This window comes from Salmo trutta, chromosome 6 (genome assembly GCF_901001165.1).
Source record: "Salmo trutta chromosome 6, fSalTru1.1, whole genome shotgun sequence".
NCBI classification, from domain to species: domain Eukaryota; kingdom Metazoa; phylum Chordata; class Actinopteri; order Salmoniformes; family Salmonidae; genus Salmo; species Salmo trutta.
In genome coordinates, this window is record NC_042962.1 from 49,705,787 (window position 1) to 49,726,494 (window position 20,708).

The following is a 20,708-nucleotide window of genomic DNA, read 5'->3' on the forward strand; positions in this document are numbered from 1 at the left end:
CCTATGATGAAAATTACAGGCCTCTCTCATCTTTTTAAGTGGGAGAACTTGCACAATTGGTGGCTGACTAAATACTTTTTTCCCCCACTGTATGTCAATCTACAATCCCCCATAGTACAAAAGTTGACCTATTCTATTCTGTGTGAGAAATATATATTACCAACATAGTCTGGGACAGTTGTGGGAAGCGATAGATCCCAAATTAATACAACCACCAGCATCAATAAACCTGTTTTATGCAATGAGGCTGACGCAACAGATCAGAACGTTTAGCTTAAAATGTTGGTGAACTACTTGGCTATTTCTTCACGTTATATGCGCAGCAATGCTATAGGCTATAAGTGGGAATGTTCCATTAGCGGGAAAACACCATTATCAAAAGTAATGCTTTATTATTAAGGTGCATTTTTATGATGAAAATTCTTACCCAAACTTGAAACTCAAGCGCTGCTTATGTATGCAAATTAGGCTCTACACCCCTTGTAAAGCAAATGAATGTGCTTAATTTTAAGAAGTTATTTGGCCACTTTAGTTGTGATACAAACCTTATCGAAACATACAGTGATCCCCTGCTGATTTTGTACGTTTGCCCACTGACAAAGAAATGATCAGTCTATAATTTTAATGGTAGGTTTATTTGAACAGTGAGAGACAGAATAACAACAAAACAATCTAGAAAAACGCATTTCAAAAATGTTATAAAATGATATGCATTTTAAATGTGGGAAATAAGTATTTGACCCCTCTGCAAAACATGACTTAGTACTTGGTGGCAAAATCCTTGTTGGCAATCACAGAGGTCAGACGTTTCTTGTAGTTGGCCACCAGGTTTGCACACATCTCAGGGGGATTTTGTCCCACTCCTCTTTGCAGATCTTCTCCAAGTCATTAAGGTTTCGAGGCTGACGTTTGGCAACTCGAACCTTCAGCTCCCTCCACAGATTTTCTATGGGATTAAGGTCTGGAGACTGGCTAGGCCACTCCAGGACCTTAATGTGCTTCTTCTTGAGCCACTCCTTTGTTGCCTTGGCCGTGTGTTTGGGGTCATTGTCATGCTGGAATACCCATCCACGACCCATTTTCAATGCCCTGGCTGAGGGAAGGAGGTTCTCACCCAAGATTTGACGGTACATGGCCCCGTCCATCGTCCCTTTGATGCGGTGAAGTTGTCCAGTCCCCTTAGCAGAAAAACACCTCCAAAGCATAATGTTTCCACCTCCATGTTTGACGGTGGAGATGGTGTTCTTGGTCATAGGCAGCATTCCTCCTCCTCCATACACGGCGAGTTGAGTTGATGCCAAAGAGCTCCATTTTGGTCTCATCTGACCACAACACTTTAGACGGGCATGTATATGTATTCTTGAGCAGGGGGACCTTGCGGGCGCTGCAGGATTTCAGTCCTTCATGGCGTAGTGTGTTACCAATTGTTTTCTTGGTGACTATGGTCCCAGCTGCCTTGAGATCATTGACAAGATCCTCCCGTGTAGTTCTGGGCTGATTCCTCACCGTTCTCATTATCATTGCAACTCCACGAGGTGAGATCTTGCATGGAGCCCCAGGCCGAGGGAGATTGACAGTTCTTTTGTGTTTCTTCCATTTGCGAATAATCGCACCAACTGTTGTCACTTTCTCACCAAGCTGCTTGGCAATGGTCTTGTAGCCCATTCCAGCCTTGTGTAGGTCTACAATCTTGTCCCTGACATCCTTGGAGAGCTCTTTGGTCTTGGCCATGGTGGAGAGTTTGGAATCTGATTGATTGATTGATTCTGTGGACAGGTGTCTTTTATCCTCCCTCCTGAATCGTCCTCCCCCTCCCCCCCCTCCTCCCTCTCTGCGGATGACTTCGTCAACCATTTTGAAAAGAAGGTTGACGATATCCGATCCTCGTTTGCTAAGTCAAACGACACCGCTGGTCCTGCTCACACTGCCCTACCCTGTGCTTTGACCTCTTTCTCCCCTCTCTCTCCAGATGAAATCTCACGTCTTGTGACGGCCGGCCGCCCAACAACCTGCCCACTTGACCCTATCCCCTCCTCTCTTCTCCAGACCATTTCCGGAGACCTTCTCTCCTACCTCACCTCGCTCATCAACTCATCCTTGACCGCTGGCTACGTCCCTTCCGTCTTCAAGAGAGCGAGAGTTGCACCCCTTCTGAAAAAACCTACACTCGATCCCTCCCATGTCAACAACTACAGACCAGTATCCCTTCTTTCTTTTCTCTCCAAAACTCTTGAACGTGCCGTCCTTGGCCAGCTCTCCTGCTATCTCTCTCAGAATGACCTTCTTGATCCTAATCAGTCAGGTTTCAAGACTGGGCATTCAACTGAGACTGCTCTTCTCTGTGTCACGGAGGCTCTCCGCACTGCTAAAGCTAACTCTCTCTCCTCTGCTCTCATCCTTCTAGACCTATCTGCTGCCTTTGATACTGTGAACCATCAGATCCTCCTCTCCACCCTCTCCGAGTTGGGCATCTCCGGCGCGGCCCACGCTTGGATTGCGTCCTACCTGACAGGTCGCTCCTACCAGGTGGCGTGGCGAGAATCTGTCTCCACACCATGCGCTCTCACCACTGGTGTCCCCCAGGGCTCTGTTCTAGGCCCTCTCCTATTCTCGCTATACACCAAGTCACTTGGCTCTGTCATATCCTCACATGGTCTCTCCTATCATTGCTATGCAGACGACACACAATTAATCTTCTCCTTTCCCCCTTCTGATAACCAGGCGGCGAATCGCATCTCTGCATGTCTGGCAGACATATCAGTGTGGATGACGGATCACCACCTCAAGCTGAACCTCGGCAAGACGGAGCTACTCTTCCTCCCGGGGAAGAACTGCCCGTTCCATGATCTCGCCATCACGGTTGACAACTCCCTTGTGTCCTCCTCCCAGAGTGCTAAGAACCTTGGCGTGATCCTGGACAACACCCTGTCGTTCTCCACTAACATCAAGGCGGTGACCCGATCCTGTAGGTTCATGCTCTACAACATTCGCAGAGTACGACCCTGCCTCACACAGGAAGCGACGCAGGTCCTAATCCAGGCACTTGTCATCTCCCGTCTGGATTACTGCAACTCGCTGTTGGCTGGGCTTCCTGCCTGTGCCATTAAACCCCTACAATTCATCCAGAACGCCGCAGCTCGTCTGGTGTTCAACCTTCCCAAGTTCTCTCACGTCACCCCGCTCCTCCGCTCGCTCCACTGGCTTCCAGTTGAAGCTCGCATCCGCTACAAGACCATGGTGCTTGCCTACGGAGCTGTGAGGGGAACGGCACCTCCATACCTTCAGGCTCTGATCAGGCCCTACACCCAAACAAGGGCACTGCGTTCATCCACCTCTGGCCTGCTGGCCCCCCTACCTCTGAGGAAGCACGGTTCCCGCTCAGCCCAGTCCAAACTGTTCGCTGCTCTGGCACCCCAATGGTGGAACAAGCTCCCTCACGACGCCAGGACAGCGGAGTCAATCACCACCTTCAGGAGACACCTGAAACCCCACCTCTTTAAGGAATACCTGGGATAGGATAAAGTAATCCGTCTAACCCCCCCCCCCCTTAAAAGATTTAGATGCACTATTGTAAAGTGGTTGTTCCACTGGACATCATAAGGTGAATGCACCGATTTGTAAGTCGCTCTGGATAAGAGCGTCTGCTAAATGACTTAAATGTAAATGTACAGGTAACAAACTGAGATTAGGAGCACTCCCTTTAAGAGTGTGCTCCTAATCTCAGCTCGTTACCTGTATAAAAGACACCTGGGAGCCAGAAATCTTTCTGATTGAGAGGGGGTCAAATACTTATTTCCCTCATTAAAATGCAAATCAATTTATAACATTTTTGACATGCGTTTTTCTGGATTTTTATGTTATTCTGTCTCTCACTGTTCAAATAAACCTACCATTAAAATTATAGACTGATAATTTTTTTGTCAGTGGGCAAACGTACAAAATCAGCAGGGGATCAAATACTTTTTTCCCTCACTGTATGGGCTAGGCTACATAAGGTGTGCAACTATGATTAGAAAAAGTGATAATATATAAGTGATAGGCTAATATTGTCACCCATCAGACTATTCTTGATTTAATATTGTCTTTATATATACTAAAGCTGTCATCAAGGCAAATGGTGGCTACTTTGAAGAATCTCAAATATAAAATACATTTTGATTTGTTTAACACTTTTTTTGGTTACTACATGATTCCATATGTGTTATTTCATAGTTTTGATGTCTACACTATTATTCTACAATGTAGAAAATAGTAAAATATAGAAAAACCCTGGAATGAGTAGGTGTGTCCAAACTTTTGACTGGTACTGTATATATATTTTTATAATGTTTGCAAACTGATATGACTTGTTTTGATTTAAAATAGACCGTTATCATGCACATGTCTCAAAACAGGGGCAGGGGAAACAAATTAATGTAATCTATGCACTTAAATAGCGAATGGAGTACACTTTTCCTGTGGTTAATTTTGTTGGCTAGCCAGCCTATACTCCTGTTGTAAAGAGAAGCAATGTGCTTAATATTAGGAAAGTTGAGAAATAAATACAGTAGGCCTAGCCTATAGAAAGCTGATGGGAGCCTCCTCTTTTTAACAGAGGCCACCACTCTGTTTTCAGACGCAATTGCATAGCCTATAGAAATGTTGAGCTCATGGTCTCTCATGAAGTGTTTGATAAGATTTTCGATACATTTGCATTGATGTCAGAGTGATTAGAGGGACAATAGAGTGCTGAGTACCAGGCAGTTAGTAAGTTTGGTAGGCTACTAATGACCATCAGATCTTGGAGAAGCCTAGTTCCTGTGACTAAATGGTAACGTGAACATTGACTGCCTTCATGACTCGTGACTGCCGGAGTGGCCTTAATATGGTCACCGTAACAGACCTAACTACACATGACCTCTGACCTTTCCAGCCCCCACAGGTCCAATGACAACAACGAGTTGCTCCGATTTCACTGTGAGTGACAGGTTCTGGAGAGACGGGGCATCCAGACACTGTGGAGATAGAAGGGAGGGACATTTCATAGCAATACATGACAGGACAGGCGTCTTCTTGTTTTGTACAGTGCCTTCGGAAAGTATTCAGAACCCTTGACTTTTCCTCACATTTTGTTAGTTTTGATAGGTTTGGATTTCTGAACTTTAAATGTTATTAGTTGTAATAGAGACCTGAGGGGTGCCAGTTTATGGCCCGTATCACTTAGTTTCCTGCCTAGCAATAAAGATGCAATGTTTGTTCAGATGTGTAGGAGGAGATTCTGCATAGGAGAACGGGTTAAATATCAGTGCTTGTGTAAATGTGTCTTTGTCTAATGCAGCTGTATTGACCCGTGGGGAAGAATAAACTTGGTTTGAGCTTTCATACTGTCCGTAGAGTTTTTACTCTGAGAATTCGAACATAACAGTTTTCAGCTTTGTTCTAAAATTGTTTAAATTATTTTTTTCCCTCATCAATCTACACATAATACCCTTTAATGACAAAGCAAAAACAGTTTTTTGGAAATGTTTGCTAATTTCCCCCAAAAATTAAAAACTGATATTACATTTACATAAGTATTCAGACCCTTACTCAATACTTTGTTGAAGCACCTTTGGCAGTGTTCAATCTTGGTTTCATCAGACCAGAGAATTTTGTTGAGTCTTAGGTGCCTTTTGGCAAATTCCAAGCGGGTTGTTATGTGCCTTTTACTGAGGAGTGGCTTCCGTCTGGCTACTCAACCATAACGGCCTGGATGGTGGAGTGCTGCAGAGATGGTTGTCCTTCTGGAAGGTCCTCCGATCTCCACAGAGGAACTCTAAAGCTCTGTCAGAGTGACCATCGGGTTCTTGATCAGCTCCCTGACCAAGGCCCTTCTCCCCCTATTGCTCAGTTTGGCCGGGTGGCCAGCTCTACTAAGAGTCTTGGTTGTTCCAAACTTCTTCCATTTAAGAAGGATGGAGGCCACTGTATTCTTGGGGACCTTCAATGCTGCAGACATTTTCTGGTACACTTTCCCAGATCTGTGCCTCGACACAATCTTGTCTTGGCGCTCAACGCACAATTCCTTCAACCTCATGGCTTGGTTTTTACTCTGACATGCACTGTCAACTGTGGGACCTTACATAGACAGGTGTGTGCCTTTCCAAATCATGCCCAATCAATTGAACCAATCAAGTTGTAGAAACATCTCAAGGATAATCAATGGCAACAGGATGGACCTGAGCTCAATTTCGAGTCATAGGGTCTGAATACTTATGTAAATAAGGTTTTTCCTGTTTAATTTTTTTTATACATTTGCAAACATTTCTAAAAACCTGTTTTCACTTTGACATTATGGGGTATTGTGGGTAGATTGCTGAGGATTTTGAAAAAAAATCAATTTTAGAATAAGGCTGTAACGTAACAAAATGTGAAAAAAAGTGAAGGGGTCTGAATACTTTCCGAAGGCACTGTATATCAAAATGTGGACATTTGGGCCTCCCGAGTGGCGCAGTGGTCTAAGGCACTGCATCACAGTGCTAGAGGCGTCACTACAGACCCGGGTTTGATCCCGTGCTGTATCACAACCGGCCGTGATCGGGAGTCCCATAGGGCGGCGCACAATTAACCCAGCGTTGTCCGGTTTAGGGGAGGATTAGGCCGGGGGGGGCTTTACTTGGCTCATTGCACTCTAGTATCTCCTTGTGGCGGACCCGGGTGCCTGCAGGCTGACCTTGGTCATCAGTTGAATGGTGTTTCCTCTGACACATTGGTGTGGCTGGCTTCCGGGTTAAGTGGGCGGATGTTAAGAAGTGCGGTTAGGCGGGTCATGTTTCAGAGGACGCACGACTCGATCTTAACCTCCCGAGCCCGTTGGGGGGGTTGCAGCGATGAGGCGAGATCGAAATTGAGGAGAAAGTGGGTAAAATACAAAAAAAAGTAATAATACATTTTTTATAAAACATGTGGACATTAAACATTTGACCCTGCCAGAATATTCACCTTGTCCCAGTAGCAAATTAAGTCCTTGATCTCAACAGAGGCGTCTTTCTTTTCCTCCAAGGTGAATCTCATGTTGGGTCTCTCAATCTCATCCAACAGAAGGAAATTCTGTGGGTCAACAGAGAGATGATTCAGCCAAACAAACCTTACTAAACTACAATAACTCATTGCACCTAGGTGAGGCACAGCAGCCATTTTGTGCCAGATGATCTATAGAGTACCTTGATCCTGCGGATACTGATGATGGTCTCGAACACCTTCTCGATGGCCAGTGGGAAGAAGAGGGTCACTGTGATCTTGATGGCACCATATAGAGACACTGCCACAAACACCCGGCTGGCTGAGATGGTGTTCCCCAGGAGGACATAGACGGCGAAGGTGATGAAGACGATGATCTTACTGGCCGCAAAGAAGGAGGCCATGTTTAGGCCTCGCAGGAAGGAGCTAGACATGATCTTGGAGATCTCTTTCCTGAGGGAAGAATGAAAGTGAAGTCTTTCAATAATAACGCAATAAAACAAAACATTCTGTTACACCTGTTAAATTCAATGGTCATTATAAATCTTTCCTTTAACCTATAAAAGTCTAAGTCGTTGGGGGAGGTTCTACTAAGTTAACATATGGAATCGTCTTTCAATGTTTTGGTACTACTATTGGAGAGCCCTTCTTTGTCTACACCCATTCAGCATTGTTCACACCCTCTTAAGCCTTAGCCCCACCCATCTCTTTAAAGGTTGATCCAACCGTTCTGTACTAACTTGCCAGCTACTTCCAGACATCTAAGAGAAAGAGAACAGCTCACTGAATATTACTCGCCCTATCACTCTGTGGTTTCGCGTTCAGAGCGCACACTGGACGCTCTGGCCAATAAGTAGGATTGTTCCAAAAGCTCTGACCTCACAACTACAGTCAACCACCCAAGTTAACTGGCTAACATTGGCTAGCTACTTCCAGACACATAATGAGAGAACACCCCACTCTGACCATTTGACTTGCTCTAGCAGAGCTGGTTAGGCTTTTTTCATGTTATCTAGAGCGTTGGTGACTGTAACCGTGCTGCTGGCAACAATCGTTTACTGACACTGGACATATTCAACAGGTGTTGAGCGTTCAAAAATGCATCAGTTATTCTGCGCTCTGGCACACTAAGACGAGAGTCTTTTGTTAAGAAATGTAGCTAGATAGCTAGCTAGGTAAACAATGAATCCCAACGCATGATGTTACGTTACTTAGTGAGCCAGCTAGCTAACGTTAGCTAGCTAGCTAACAGTACACTTTCACTTAAAATGAAAATACTTTTAGAGTGGAGTCTTTCTTTAAGACAGTTGGAACGGTTGGAACCAAAAATCTCCAATTTGGACTCCAGACCAAAGGACAAATTTCCACCGGTCTAAATGTCCATTGATCGTGTTTCTTGGCACAAGCATGTCTCTTCTTCTTATTGCTGTCCTTTAGTAGTGGTTTCAAATCAAATCAAAGTTTATTTGTCACGTGCGCCGAATACAACAGGTGTAGACCTTACAGTGAAATGCTTACTTACAGGCTCTAACCAATAGTGCAAAAAAGGTATTAGGTGAACAATAGGTAAGTAAAGAAATAAAACAACAGTAAAAAAACTATGAAAACAGTAGCGAGGCTATATACAGTAGCGAGGCAACAAAAGTAGCAAGGCTACATACAGATACCGCTTAGTCAGGCTGATTGAGGTAGTATGTACATGTAGATATGGTTAAAGTGACTATGCATATATGATGAACAGAGAGTAGCAGTAGCGTAAAGAGGGGTTGGCGGGTGGTGGGTGGCGGGACACAATGCAGATAGCCCAGTTAGCCAATGTGCGGGAGCACTGGCTGGTCGGGCCAATTGAGGTAGTATGTACATATGTACATGAATGTATAGTTAAAGTGACTGTGCATATATGATAAACAGAGAGTAGCAGCAGCGTAAAAGAGGGGTTGGGGGGGGGGGGGGGGGCACACAATGCAAATAGTCCAGGCAGCCATTTGATTACCTGTTCAGGAGTCTTATGGCTTGGCAGTAAAAACTGTTGAGAAGTCTTTTTGTCCTAGACTTAGCACTCCGATACCGCTTGCCATGTGGTAGTAGAGAGAACAGTCTATGACTGGGGTGGCTGGGGTCTTTGACAATTTTTAGGGCCTTTCTCTGACACCGCCTGGTGTAGAGGTCCTGGATGGAAGGCAGCTTAGCCCCAGTGATGTACTGAGCCGTACGCACTACCCTCTGTAGTGTCTTGCGGTCGGAGGCCGAGCAATTGCCGTACCAGGCAGTGATGCAACCAGTCAGGATGCTCTCGATGTTGCAGCTGCTGTAGAACCTTTTGAGGATCTGAGGACCCATGCCAAAAAAAATTCGGTTCCTGAGGGGGAATAGGCTTTGTTGTGCCCTCTTCACGACTGTCTTGGTGTGTTTGGACCATTCTAGTTTGTTGGTGATGTGGACACCAAGGAACTTGAAGCTCTCAAACTGCTCCACTACAGCCCTGTCGATGAGAATGGGGGCATACTGGGTCCTCTTTTTCCTGTAGTCCACAATCATCTCCTTCGTCTTGGTTACGTTGAGGGATAGGTTGTTATTCTGGCACCACCCGGCCAGGTCTCTGACCTCCTCCCTATAGGCTGTCTCGTCGTTGTCGGTGATCAGGCCTACCACTGTTGTGTCGTCTACAAACTTAATGATGGTGTTGGAGTCGTCATGCAGTCGTGCGTGAACAGTGAGTACAGGAGGGGACTGAGCACGCACCCCTGAGGGGCCCCTTTGTTGAGGATCAGCGTGGCAGATGTGTTGTTACCTACCCTTGCCACCTGGAGGCGGCCGCCAGGAAGTCCAGGATCCAGTTGCAGAGGGAGGTATTTAGTCCCAGGGTCCTTAGCTTAGTGATGAGCTTTGAGGGCACTATGGTGTTGAACGCAGAGCTGTAGTCAATGAATATCTTTCTCAAGTAGGTGTTCCTTTTGTCCAGGTGGGAAAGGGCAGTGTGGAGTGTAATAGAGATTGCATCATCTGTGGATATGTTGGGGAGGTATGCAAATTGGAGTGGGTCTAGGGTTTCTGGGATAATGGTGTTGATGTGAGCCATGACCAGCCTTTCAAAGCACTTCATGGCTACAGATGTGAGTGCTACGGGGCAATAGTCATTTAGGCAGGTAGCCTTTGTGTTCTTGGGCACAGGGACTATGGTTGTCTGCTTGAAACATGTAGGTATTACAGACTCTGCCAGGGACAGGTTGAAAATGTCAGTGAAGACACCTGCCAATTGGTCAGTGCATGCTCGGAGTACACGTCCTGGTAATCCGTCTGGCCCTGCGGCCTTGTGAATGTTGACCTTTTTAAAGGTCTTACTCACATCGGCTACGGAGAGCGTGATCACACAGTTGTCCGGAACAGCTGATGCTCTCATGCATGCTTCAGTGTTGTGTGCCTCGAAACGAGCATAGAAGTTATTTAGCTCATCTGGTAGACTCGTGTCACTGGGCAGCTCGCGGCTGTGCTTCCCTTTGTAGTCCGTAACAGTCTGTAAGCCCAGCCACATCCGACGAGCATCGGTGCCAGTGTAGTACGATTCAATCTTAGTCCTGTATTGACGCTTTGCCTGTTTGATGGTTCGTCTGAGGGCATAGCGGGATTTCTTATAAGCTTCTGGGTTAGAGTCCCGGTCCTTGAAAGCGGCAGCTCTAGCCTTTAGCTCAGTACGGATGTTGCCTGTAATCCATAGCTTCTGGTTGGGGTATGTACGTACGGTCACTGTGGGACGACGTCATCTATGCACTTATTGATGAAACAAGTCACTGATGTGGTGTACTCCTCAATGCCATCGGAAGAATCCAGCAACATATTCCAGTCTGTGCTATCAAAACAGTCCTGCAGCTTAGCATCTGCATCCTCTGACCATTTCCTTATTGAGCGAATCACTGGTACTTCCTGCTTTAGTTTTTGCTTGTAAGCAGGAATCTCAGGAGGATAGAGTTATGGTCAGATTTGCCAAATGGAGGGCGAGGGAGAGCTTTGTACATGTCTCTGTGTGTGGAGTAAAGGTGGTCTAGAGTTTCTTTTCCTCTGGTTGCACATTTAACATTCTGGTAGAAATTAGGTAAAACGGATTTAAGTTTCCCTGCATTAAAGTCCCCGGCCACTAGGAGTGCCGCCTCTGGATGAGCATTTTCCTGTTTGCTTATGGCCCTATACAGCTTGTTGAGTGCCGTCTTAGTGCCAGCATCGGTTTGTGGTAGTAAATAGACAGCTACAAAAAAATATATAGATTAAAACTCTTTTGGTAAATAGTGTGGTCTACAGCTTATTATGAGATACTCTACCTCAGGCGAGCAAAACCTAGAGACTTCCTTAATATTAGATTTTGTGCACCAGCTGTTATTTACAAATAGGCACAGACCGCCACCCCTTGTCTTACCGGAGGCAGCTGTTCCATCTTGCCGATGGACTGAAAACCCCGCCAGCTGTATGTTATCCATGTTGTCGTTCAGCCACGACTCGTGAAACATAAGATATTACAGTTTTTAATGTCCTGTTGGTAGGATATCCTTGATCGGAGCTCAATCATTTTGTTATCCAATGATTGCACGTTGGCTAACAGGACTGATGGTGGAGGGGGTTTGCTCACTCGCCTACGAATTCTCAGAAGGCAGCCCGACCTCTGCCTCCCTTTTCCAACGTCTTTTCTTCATGCAAATTATGGGGATTTGGGCCCATTCCTGAGAAAGCAGTATATCCTTCGCGTCGGACTCGTTAAAGAAAACATTTTCGTCCAGTTCGAGGTGAGTAATTGCTGTTCTGATGTCCAGAAGTTATTTTCGGTCATAAGTGACGATAGCATGTGAGAGAAAAATCACGTATTTACCTTTTTTGTTTAAAAATAATAGTTAATAATTAATATGCTTAACAATAGTAAAGACATTTTCTTTAGTGCCAATGCTGTGCTTCTGAGAAGTGATGGTTCATCTCTTCTACGTTCACTCCCTGCAGCTGGTCTAAGCGTGTAGTCAAGGACATGGGATAGAGAAACTTGAGGAACAGATAGACCTGTATTGTTTCAATTTCTCTTTGCTTCTGAGTAACCTTGTCACAGCACATAAGACAAAGAGCAGAGAAGTGACCACAGTTCTTCAGCTCATCCTGTGGGGAGATAGAAGAGAATGGAGGCTAGCTTGTTAGAGAAGGGAGTAAACGGAACTGCCTTTATCACTTGTCTGTCCACTATGACCCGATACACCTGGCCACAATAAGAGAACAAGGTAGCCCATGATGTCCTGATCCGCCAGGGAGGGGTGGAACCAACCATGACTAAGCAGTTTTGTGTTTCTATATAAACCCCATTGCCTCTCTGTATTATTCGAGCTCTCACTCATTTTTATGAGAAGACAGATTTTCGGGATGTCTAATGGTCTGACAAACAGCGCTGTACCTCTGCCACTTTCCACCGCAGAAGGGTGAAATAGGCCCTTCCGCAAAACGACCTAACTAGCTAAAAGACAAAGTCAACCGTTTCCTTTAAAATTGCTGTTCATTTTTTCAAATCGTGTTTGTCCATTTCCCCGTGCAAAAAAACAGTTATCTATAGGTTAAACTGGTAGATTTTGATGGGGATTTTTTTAATGTTCATTAGACTGACGCACGGATGCATCAATTGATTTTAACAAAGGTTTTTCACAGATAAAGAAAAATGGAAGAAGAACTGCAGAATGACTATTACAACTTTTGTGCACTTTGCTGCAGCCAGGAATATGGGAGGTAGAATGTTTTGGGAATGGGAATTCCACAAACGCCCCAGACATTCCACTAAAAGCTACCATAGAATGTAACATTTAATAACATTCAGAGACAAAAACATGCAACTTCTCCTCATGTTAAAGAACAAAGAATAGCAGAAAGAAGACTACAGCCAGGTCTCATGGCTGGATAGTGTTGGCTGGTCATGGTGAGAGGGATCAGGGAACCAAACCTGTGATGTAACTGAAAGCTGTTTGCTGGCAGCTGGTGAAGTTAATGTGGCTTTGCTCCCTCTGTGAGGCCCTGCTAGGGGTGCCTGGCCCTCAGCCAAATACTATAAACCACACATGCAGACACGCATGTGCCTTCAGAAAGTATTCATACCACTTGACTTGACTCCACATTTTGCTGCGTTACAGCCTGAATACAAAATGGATGACATTGATTTTATTTCTCACCCATAATATAGCCAATAGCCCATAATGACAAAGTGAAAACATGTTTTTAGAATTTTTTGCTAATTTATTGAAAATCAAATACAGAAATATCTAATTTACATAAGTAAATACTTTGTAGAAGCACCTTTGGCAGTGATTACAGCTGTGAGTCTTTCTGAGTAAGTCTCTAAGAACATTCCACACCTGGATTTTGCAGCTTTTCCCATTATTCTTACAAAAAAAATGCAAGTTCTTTCAAATTTGTTGTTTATCACTGCAAGACAACCATTTTTAGGTAGATTTAATTCCAAACGGTAGCTCGGTCACTGTCTTCTTGGTAAGCAACTCCAGTGTAGATTTGGCCTTTGGTGTTTTAGGTTACTGTTTTGCTGAAAGGTAATTCATCTCCCAGTGTCTGGTGGAAAGCAGACTGAACAAGGTTTTCCTCTAGGATTTTGCTCGTGCTTAGCTCCATTCTATTTCTTTTTTATCCTGAAAAACTTCCCAGTCCTTAATGATTAGAAGCATGACCATAACATGATGCAGCTTGAAAATACAGAGAGTGGTACTCAGTAACGTGTTGTATTAGATTTGCAGCAACAGTCTTCGACAACTCATCCACATCGTCTCTGTAATTTACACCATCATGCTTTGCCTTAATGGCAATCGTGTAGGCTTCCTCAGGCTTCAGCCTGCGCTTCAGAGGGTATTTCTGTGTGGGAATTGTTGATTTCAATCAAATCATTTCACTATCCATGGCATATTTTTGAATTCCTGGTTTCTGAGCCGGTAACTGTAGGCTATTCAACAAGTGGAATTATTTGTGGAAATCGATGCAAGGGGTGGACCCCGAATACTCGGACGGATCACCATTATCCACTGTATTTCAATTTGCAAGGGATAGCTACAGGCTACTTGCCCAGCTGACGCTGTCACTGAAATATCACTGTAGCCTACTTTTGTTTCTCATCGCATGTCCCTGGCGGCATTTTGATTCTCCCATCATGCTGCCACATCTAGCCATCCAATATATATATATAATAGAGGCCTGGTGCACTCATTTGGTGGATTTAGTTTTTATATAAAACTATGTTTTCGTTGTGATTTATTATGGGGTGCTGCAGCACCCTCAGCACCCCCTAGTTCCCGCAGCTATAACTTTGGCAATCAGATCTGGACGGATCATTGTAAATGCACGTTGACTAAAATCTCCCTTAGCCCAGTGCTATGGTGCAATATGAACGTGCCTAATATCTTGTCTTGTGTCAAACTATATTTTTCAGGAAGTACACAGAGATATATCCTCCGCAGGGACAAGGTCGCATTGGCTATATGCTGCTGGTAGTGGCTCGCAAGTATAATCCATGCTAGCCTATTATCTGACGATATTCATCGTTACTCATTGTTACTTCATTCTTAAGTTCTGCACGCAATGCATAGTCATTATGGCGTAGTCTTCTTTGCAGCGGATATCATGCCTGCACAAATCAATACAATCAAATGTTATTGTCATAAGTACAGGATAGACATTCAATGACATAATTACTGGTGGCAATCTTGTTCACTCATCATAGGGCTATGCCAATTTGATCATGTCATGTTGATCTTGTGCAGTGTAGGCATTATGTATGGTTTCAGGTGTGTAGACCACGGGTCTACTCTTTCCCCTTAACATGTTGTGCTGTTTCCTCTTCCCTCGCTATTGCTCTCTCCTCTCTATTAAGTCTATTAGAATGTATGGAACGCCATAACACCGGCACGTCATTCATGGTCATGCCCGGCCGGCCGGGAGCCGTACACTGGTCTACACAGGCTGATTGCTGTCGTGCTGTTCACAGCTATATGATTTGGATAGGAGTGGACTCAGAACTAAGGTGCTGCAGTAACGGCCATTACAATTATCAAGTGCCCCCTCTGCTGTCAAGGCAGGCAATATCAACACCATTTGCTAAACAACAAGCAATTTAGCTATCCTTTACAGGGAAAATGGTGCATCTATGCTGTTGGTAGTGGCTCAACGTATGGAACGCTATATAACACGCCGTTCCTTCTATCACTCATTTTTAGGGGTTTCTGGTCTTTTCAACTTAAATCACTAGCCCCACTCCTAAGCATTCTAAATTGGCTTCCTGTAGTACTATCATGAAAGCGCGCACTTACAATGATCCTTTTTCTTGCTTTATGTTTATGTTTATTCATGCTCAACCATTCTCTATTCATCCCTCTCCTTTCTTAAGTAATATAAAAAGGTGCCATCTTTCCCCTCTACGCTACATTGGTCTTTAAGAACTGGAGCAGTAACCACCTCGATACATTGGGTTTAATTCCACCATCACTCTCCAGCAACTAGGTCCCTGGCTATGCTCTGCTAGACCTCACTTGTTAGGCCCAATCTATTTGACTTCTCAGCAATGGCTCCTTACCATAGCTATCAATAGCTAATTTAGTTGGCGAGTTTCCAATGGCACGCAGGAATGTGGCGGTCATTCATATTACACCCGGCTTTTGGGTCAGACACCGTTTGACATGCATCCCCATCGCTCGTTTACGACATGTACATCTGGGTGCATGACAGCAAACATCTCATATTAGACAAATCGCATTACAGTGTCGTTGGGTTCTACGTACCATCATACGTAACATTTCTTCGGAATAAATTTGCATAAAAATGCGAGGCACTCAGCAGGTCAGCATTTGGCCAGGACTCGGGCAGGTGCCCATATCTTCCAGCATTGCGGTGTGCACTGTTGGGCTCAACGTTCAGTTAGCGTTTCATGTCAATCATACATACAGTGGCAAGAAAAAGTATGTGAACCCTTTGGAATTACCTGGATTTCTGCATAAAATGGTCATAAAATTTGATCTGATCTTCACCTAAGTCACAACAATAGACAAACACAGTCTGCTTAAACTAATAACACACAAACAATTATACATTTTCATGTCTTTATTGAACACACCATGTAAACATTCACAGTGTAGGGTGGGAAAAGTATGTGAACCCTTGGATTTAATAACTGGTTAACCCTCCTTTGGCAGCAATAAACTCATTCCAAATGTTTTCTGTAGTTATGGATCAAACCTGCACAAAGGTCAGGAGGAATTTTAGGCCATTCATCATTACAAAACTGATTCAGATTAGCAATATTCTTAGGATGTCTGGTGTGAACCACTCTCGAGGTCATGCCACAGTATTTTAAATCGGGTTGAGGTCAGGACTCTGACTGGGCCACTCCAGAAGGCGAATTTTCTTCTGTTGAAGCCATTTTGTTGTTGATTTACTTCTGTGTTTTGGTTCGTTGTGCTTTTGCATCACCCAACTTCTGTTGAGCTTCAATTGGCGGACAGATAGCCTTACATTCTCCTGCAAAATGTCTTGATAAACTTGGGAATTCATTTTTCCGTCGATGATAGCAAGCTGTCCAGGCCCTGAGGCAGCAAAGCAGCCCCAAACCATGATGCTCCCTCCGCCATACTTTACAGTTGGGATGAGGTTTTGGTGTGCTGTGCCTTTTTTTCTCCACACAGTTTTGTGTGTTCCTTCCAAACAACTCAACTTTAGTTTAATCTATCCACAGAATATTTAGCCAGAAGCGCTGTGGAACATCCAGGTGCTCTTTTGCTATGTTCAGACGTGCAGCAATGGGTTTTTTTAGATAGCAGTGGCGTCTTCCGTGGTGTCCTCCCATGAACACCATTGTGTTTTACGTGTTTTACGTATCGTAGAATCGTCAACAGAGATGTTAGCATGTTCCAGAGATTTCTGTAAGCCTTTAGCTGACACTCTAATATTCTGCACTATGCTCTTGCAGTCATCTTTGCAGGGAGGCCACTCCTAGGGAGAGTAGCAACACTGCTGAACTTTCTCCATTTATAGACAATTTGTCTTACCATGGACTGATGAACATCAAGGCTTTTAGAGATACTTTTGCAACCCTTTCCAGCTTTATGCAAGTCAACCATTCTTAATCTTAGGTCTTCTGTGATCTCTTTTGTTCGAGGCATGGTTCACATCAGGCAATGCTTCTCGTGAATAGCAAACTCAAATTTTGTGAGTGTTTTTTTATTGGGCTGGGCAGCTCTAACCAACATCTCTAATCTCTTCTCATTGATTGGACTCCAGGTTAGCGGACTCCTGACTCCAATTAGCTTTTGGAAAATTCATTAGCCTAGGGGTTCACATACCTTTCCCAACCTACACTATGAATATTTAAATGATGTATTCAATATAGACAACAAAAATACAATAATTTGTGTGTTATTAGTTTATGCACACTGTGTTTGTCTATTGTTGTGACTAAGATGAAGATCAGATCAAAGTTTATACTAATTTATGCAGAAATCCAAGTAATTCCAAAGGGTTCACATACTTTTTCTTGCCACTGTATATGGCATGCACTGTTGGGTTCAATGCTCGGTTAGCGTTTCATGTTAATCATGCATATCGCTTATGGAATGTGTGGCTGGGTAGACATACACGCAGATGTCTCATTTCATCCAGAAACATTCCATATGATACTTTCCAATACAGCATAATTACCGGCCGCAAACTATTCAATAAAATTCCTTATTATATTCTGTCTCTGTTGTCATGTTAAGCCTGTACTCGATTGCAGGTAGCCTAGTGGTTAGAGCATTGGGCCAGTAACCGAAGGTTGCTGGATCGAATCCCCGAGCTGACAAGGTAAAAATCTGTCGTTCTGCCCCTGAGCAAGGCAGTTAACCCACTGTTCCCTGGGCGCTGAAGACATGGATGTCGATTAAGGCAGCCCCCCGCACCCCTCTGATTCAAAGGGGTTGGGTTAAATGCGGAAGACACATTTCAGACAACTGACTAGGTATCCCCCTTTCCCGATTGAAATGCCCTTTAAAACCCCCAAGGTCGATGTCTGCACCCACGCTGAATCTAATCAGCACAAAAATACCCAGAAAAATCGGTCAATTTAAGCAAGAGATATCATTGGATGTGTCTCAATCTGCCTATGACGGACTTCCGCATCTGCGGTAAAAGGCACTTCTCACAAAAATGTCTGAAGCATCTGAACTAGAGGTCGACCGATTAATCGGAATTGCCGATTAATTAGGGCCGATTTCGAGTTTTCATAACAATCGGTAATCGGTATTTTTGGACACCGATTTGCCGTTTATTTTATTTTTTTACACCTTTATTTAACTAGGCAAGTCAGATTAAGAACACATTCTTATTTTCAATGACGGCCTAGGAACGAGGGTTAACTGCCTTGTTCAGGGGGGATTCGGGGATTCGTTTTTGCAACCTTGGTTACTAGTCCAACGCTCTAACCAACTGCCTTACATTGCACTCCACGAGATGAGATGATAGTTTCCGGATTCGACCATATTAATGACCAAAGGCTCGTATTTCTGTGTGTTTATTATGTTATAATTAAGTCTATGATTTGATAGAGCAGTCTGACTGAGCGATGGTAGGCACCAGCAGGATCGTAAGCATTCATTCAGACAGCACTTTCGCGCGTTTTGCCAGCAACTCTTCGCTGTGTTTCAAGCTGTTTATGACTTCAAGCCGGGTGGGTATAATTTGTGGAACGTTCCAACAGGAATCTATTCCAAAAACTTCATAAATAACAAGGTTGGCAAAAAACAACGCATACAAAGTTGTATAGCAGAAGAATAAGGTACCGGGTAGTGAGTGGTCTATTTCATTGCGTTTTTCACTCATCACGTTTATTCCGAAAAATGTCTGTCCTCACTCTGGTTGCCTATGGACAAACATTAAGAATAAGCTACGTGGTGAGTTGCTGCCTATTCGGCAGCTAGTTAGCTTGGTTTGTATGCGTTGCTACTTTGTATGCATTGTTGGTTGGCAACCTTTTACTTTACGTTTTTTGGAAGAGATTCCTGTTGGAACGTTCCACAAATTATACCCACCTCTTCAAGCCTGTCAACTCCCAAGATTAGGAAATCCATGTAAAAATATAGCTGCAAACAGCTATGGCGGGGTTCAAGCACCATGGCTCCACAGCACCACCATCAAGACAAAATGGACTGTACAAGAAAAGGATCAATCCCATCTAGCTGAGGGACCTTGGTTTATCATTCCATTTGTGTATCTAGCTAATAGAAATAAACATATACCATTTGTTACTACTGTAGTTTTTACCTTCGGACTTCATTGACGAGTGCTGAGAAGGGCTTTTCCCAGGCATACATTTTGATGATCCTGATTCCAGACACCACTTCATTCATGGTGCGTATTCTACTGTCAGTGAGGACAGCGGTTTTACTCCTGCAAGAAAAGGAGTTCAGTCAGTTCAGTCATATCTCCTCCTTGTGAATAAAACACTTTCTGACGTTTCCCGAGTTTAACGAACCGACGGCAATGTTTCAATTGCATTTAATTAAGATAACTCTTTAGTAGAATCAGAGAAGTCAGCATTGCTTTAGGGTTTCATAACGCCTAATCAAAACTATTACTTCCAGCACTTGTGTCGTTGATCATGTGAACAACTTCCCAAGCAAGTGTTCACGATTCAGTTTTCCAGTCAATATGCCAGCCAACATGTGAAGCTAACTTTTCTTCATGTGCTTGAAGTGTTCCAAGAGGTAATCATTACAGTCAAAACTGAAAAGGAGTTTAAAAAATGGACATCATTAACATATAGGTTGACCTAAGGTAGCTCTATGACAATCACTGAAGCATAGGAACCACTCACTGAAACATGTTGCCACCTACAGATAAGGACATAGTCAACTTCTACTAAGAAGATCCCACTCTGACTGTAAATTCAAGTCATGTCATGTAAGTTATGTAATTCACCTGAGGGAGCCGAAGAGCTTTCCAAACATGGTCTGTAGTGGCATGAGGAACAAAAGGACAGCCACGCCTGCCAGGCACGACGGGCCAATCTCATACCACAGGAGTATGATAACCACCACAGCCTGCAGAGGTGCTATCCAGAGGTAGTGCAGATTGGTGGTCACCTGCGAAGACCAGTGATCCTCGGTTAATTTAGCTGTTACATAATGTTTCTTAGTAGTTGCATTTAACATAACAAAGATGATAATGATCCTTCGAGCTGGATTCATGACCTAATACAGCGGCCAACAGGCCACGCTTGTCATCATACCACTGAAGAAGCTGCATGGGCTCCCCATGTTATATACATTTATATTCTTTCAGTCTGGTTTGAGTTTAGCATCAGACAATTGTAAACATTTGTGCTAAGCAACCATCTGCATTTTCCATTCATCCATGACTTTGTTCTCTCTGTGGATTTAACTTATGTACTTTATTTGCCAGGACAGGATGACAAGACGGCTCAAATATTGGTGCATTCCATTCCTGTACATTTGACGAATGGTCAATTGTTATATAAGCTAAAGCCATACTCTTCAGAAACCTATGGAATGAAGGGTGATGATGTGCTCAACCATTTCATCCAAAGTAACCGCATGTCTTCATGCACGTCTTGCTTTTACCTCATCAAACTTGTTGACATCGTTGGATAGCAGGTTCACTATTTGGCCTGTGGTTGTTTTTCCCATCGCTGTGCTGCTGAGACACAGGGCCTATGGGGGAATTACATTTAC

General features: G+C 44.0%; 1 protein-coding gene across 2 annotated transcripts in view; it reads right to left on the reverse strand.

Annotated features, from left to right (window-relative positions):
* The window catches only part of LOC115196111 (multidrug resistance-associated protein 4-like), a 61,747-nt gene that overhangs the window by 20,201 nt on the left and 20,838 nt on the right, over window positions 1-20,708 (reverse strand). For both annotated transcript variants that reach the window (XM_029756688.1, XM_029756689.1), the window contains 6 exons: window positions 20,598-20,687; window positions 19,936-20,099; window positions 19,279-19,404; window positions 7,182-7,431; window positions 6,961-7,068; window positions 4,905-4,994 (listed from right to left, as the gene is read on the reverse strand). In XM_029756688.1, coding sequence (XP_029612548.1) covers window positions 4,905-4,994; window positions 6,961-7,068; window positions 7,182-7,431; window positions 19,279-19,404; window positions 19,936-20,099; window positions 20,598-20,687 — 828 coding nt within the window. The remainder of the gene's footprint in view (window positions 1-4,904; window positions 4,995-6,960; window positions 7,069-7,181; window positions 7,432-19,278; window positions 19,405-19,935; window positions 20,100-20,597; window positions 20,688-20,708) is intronic.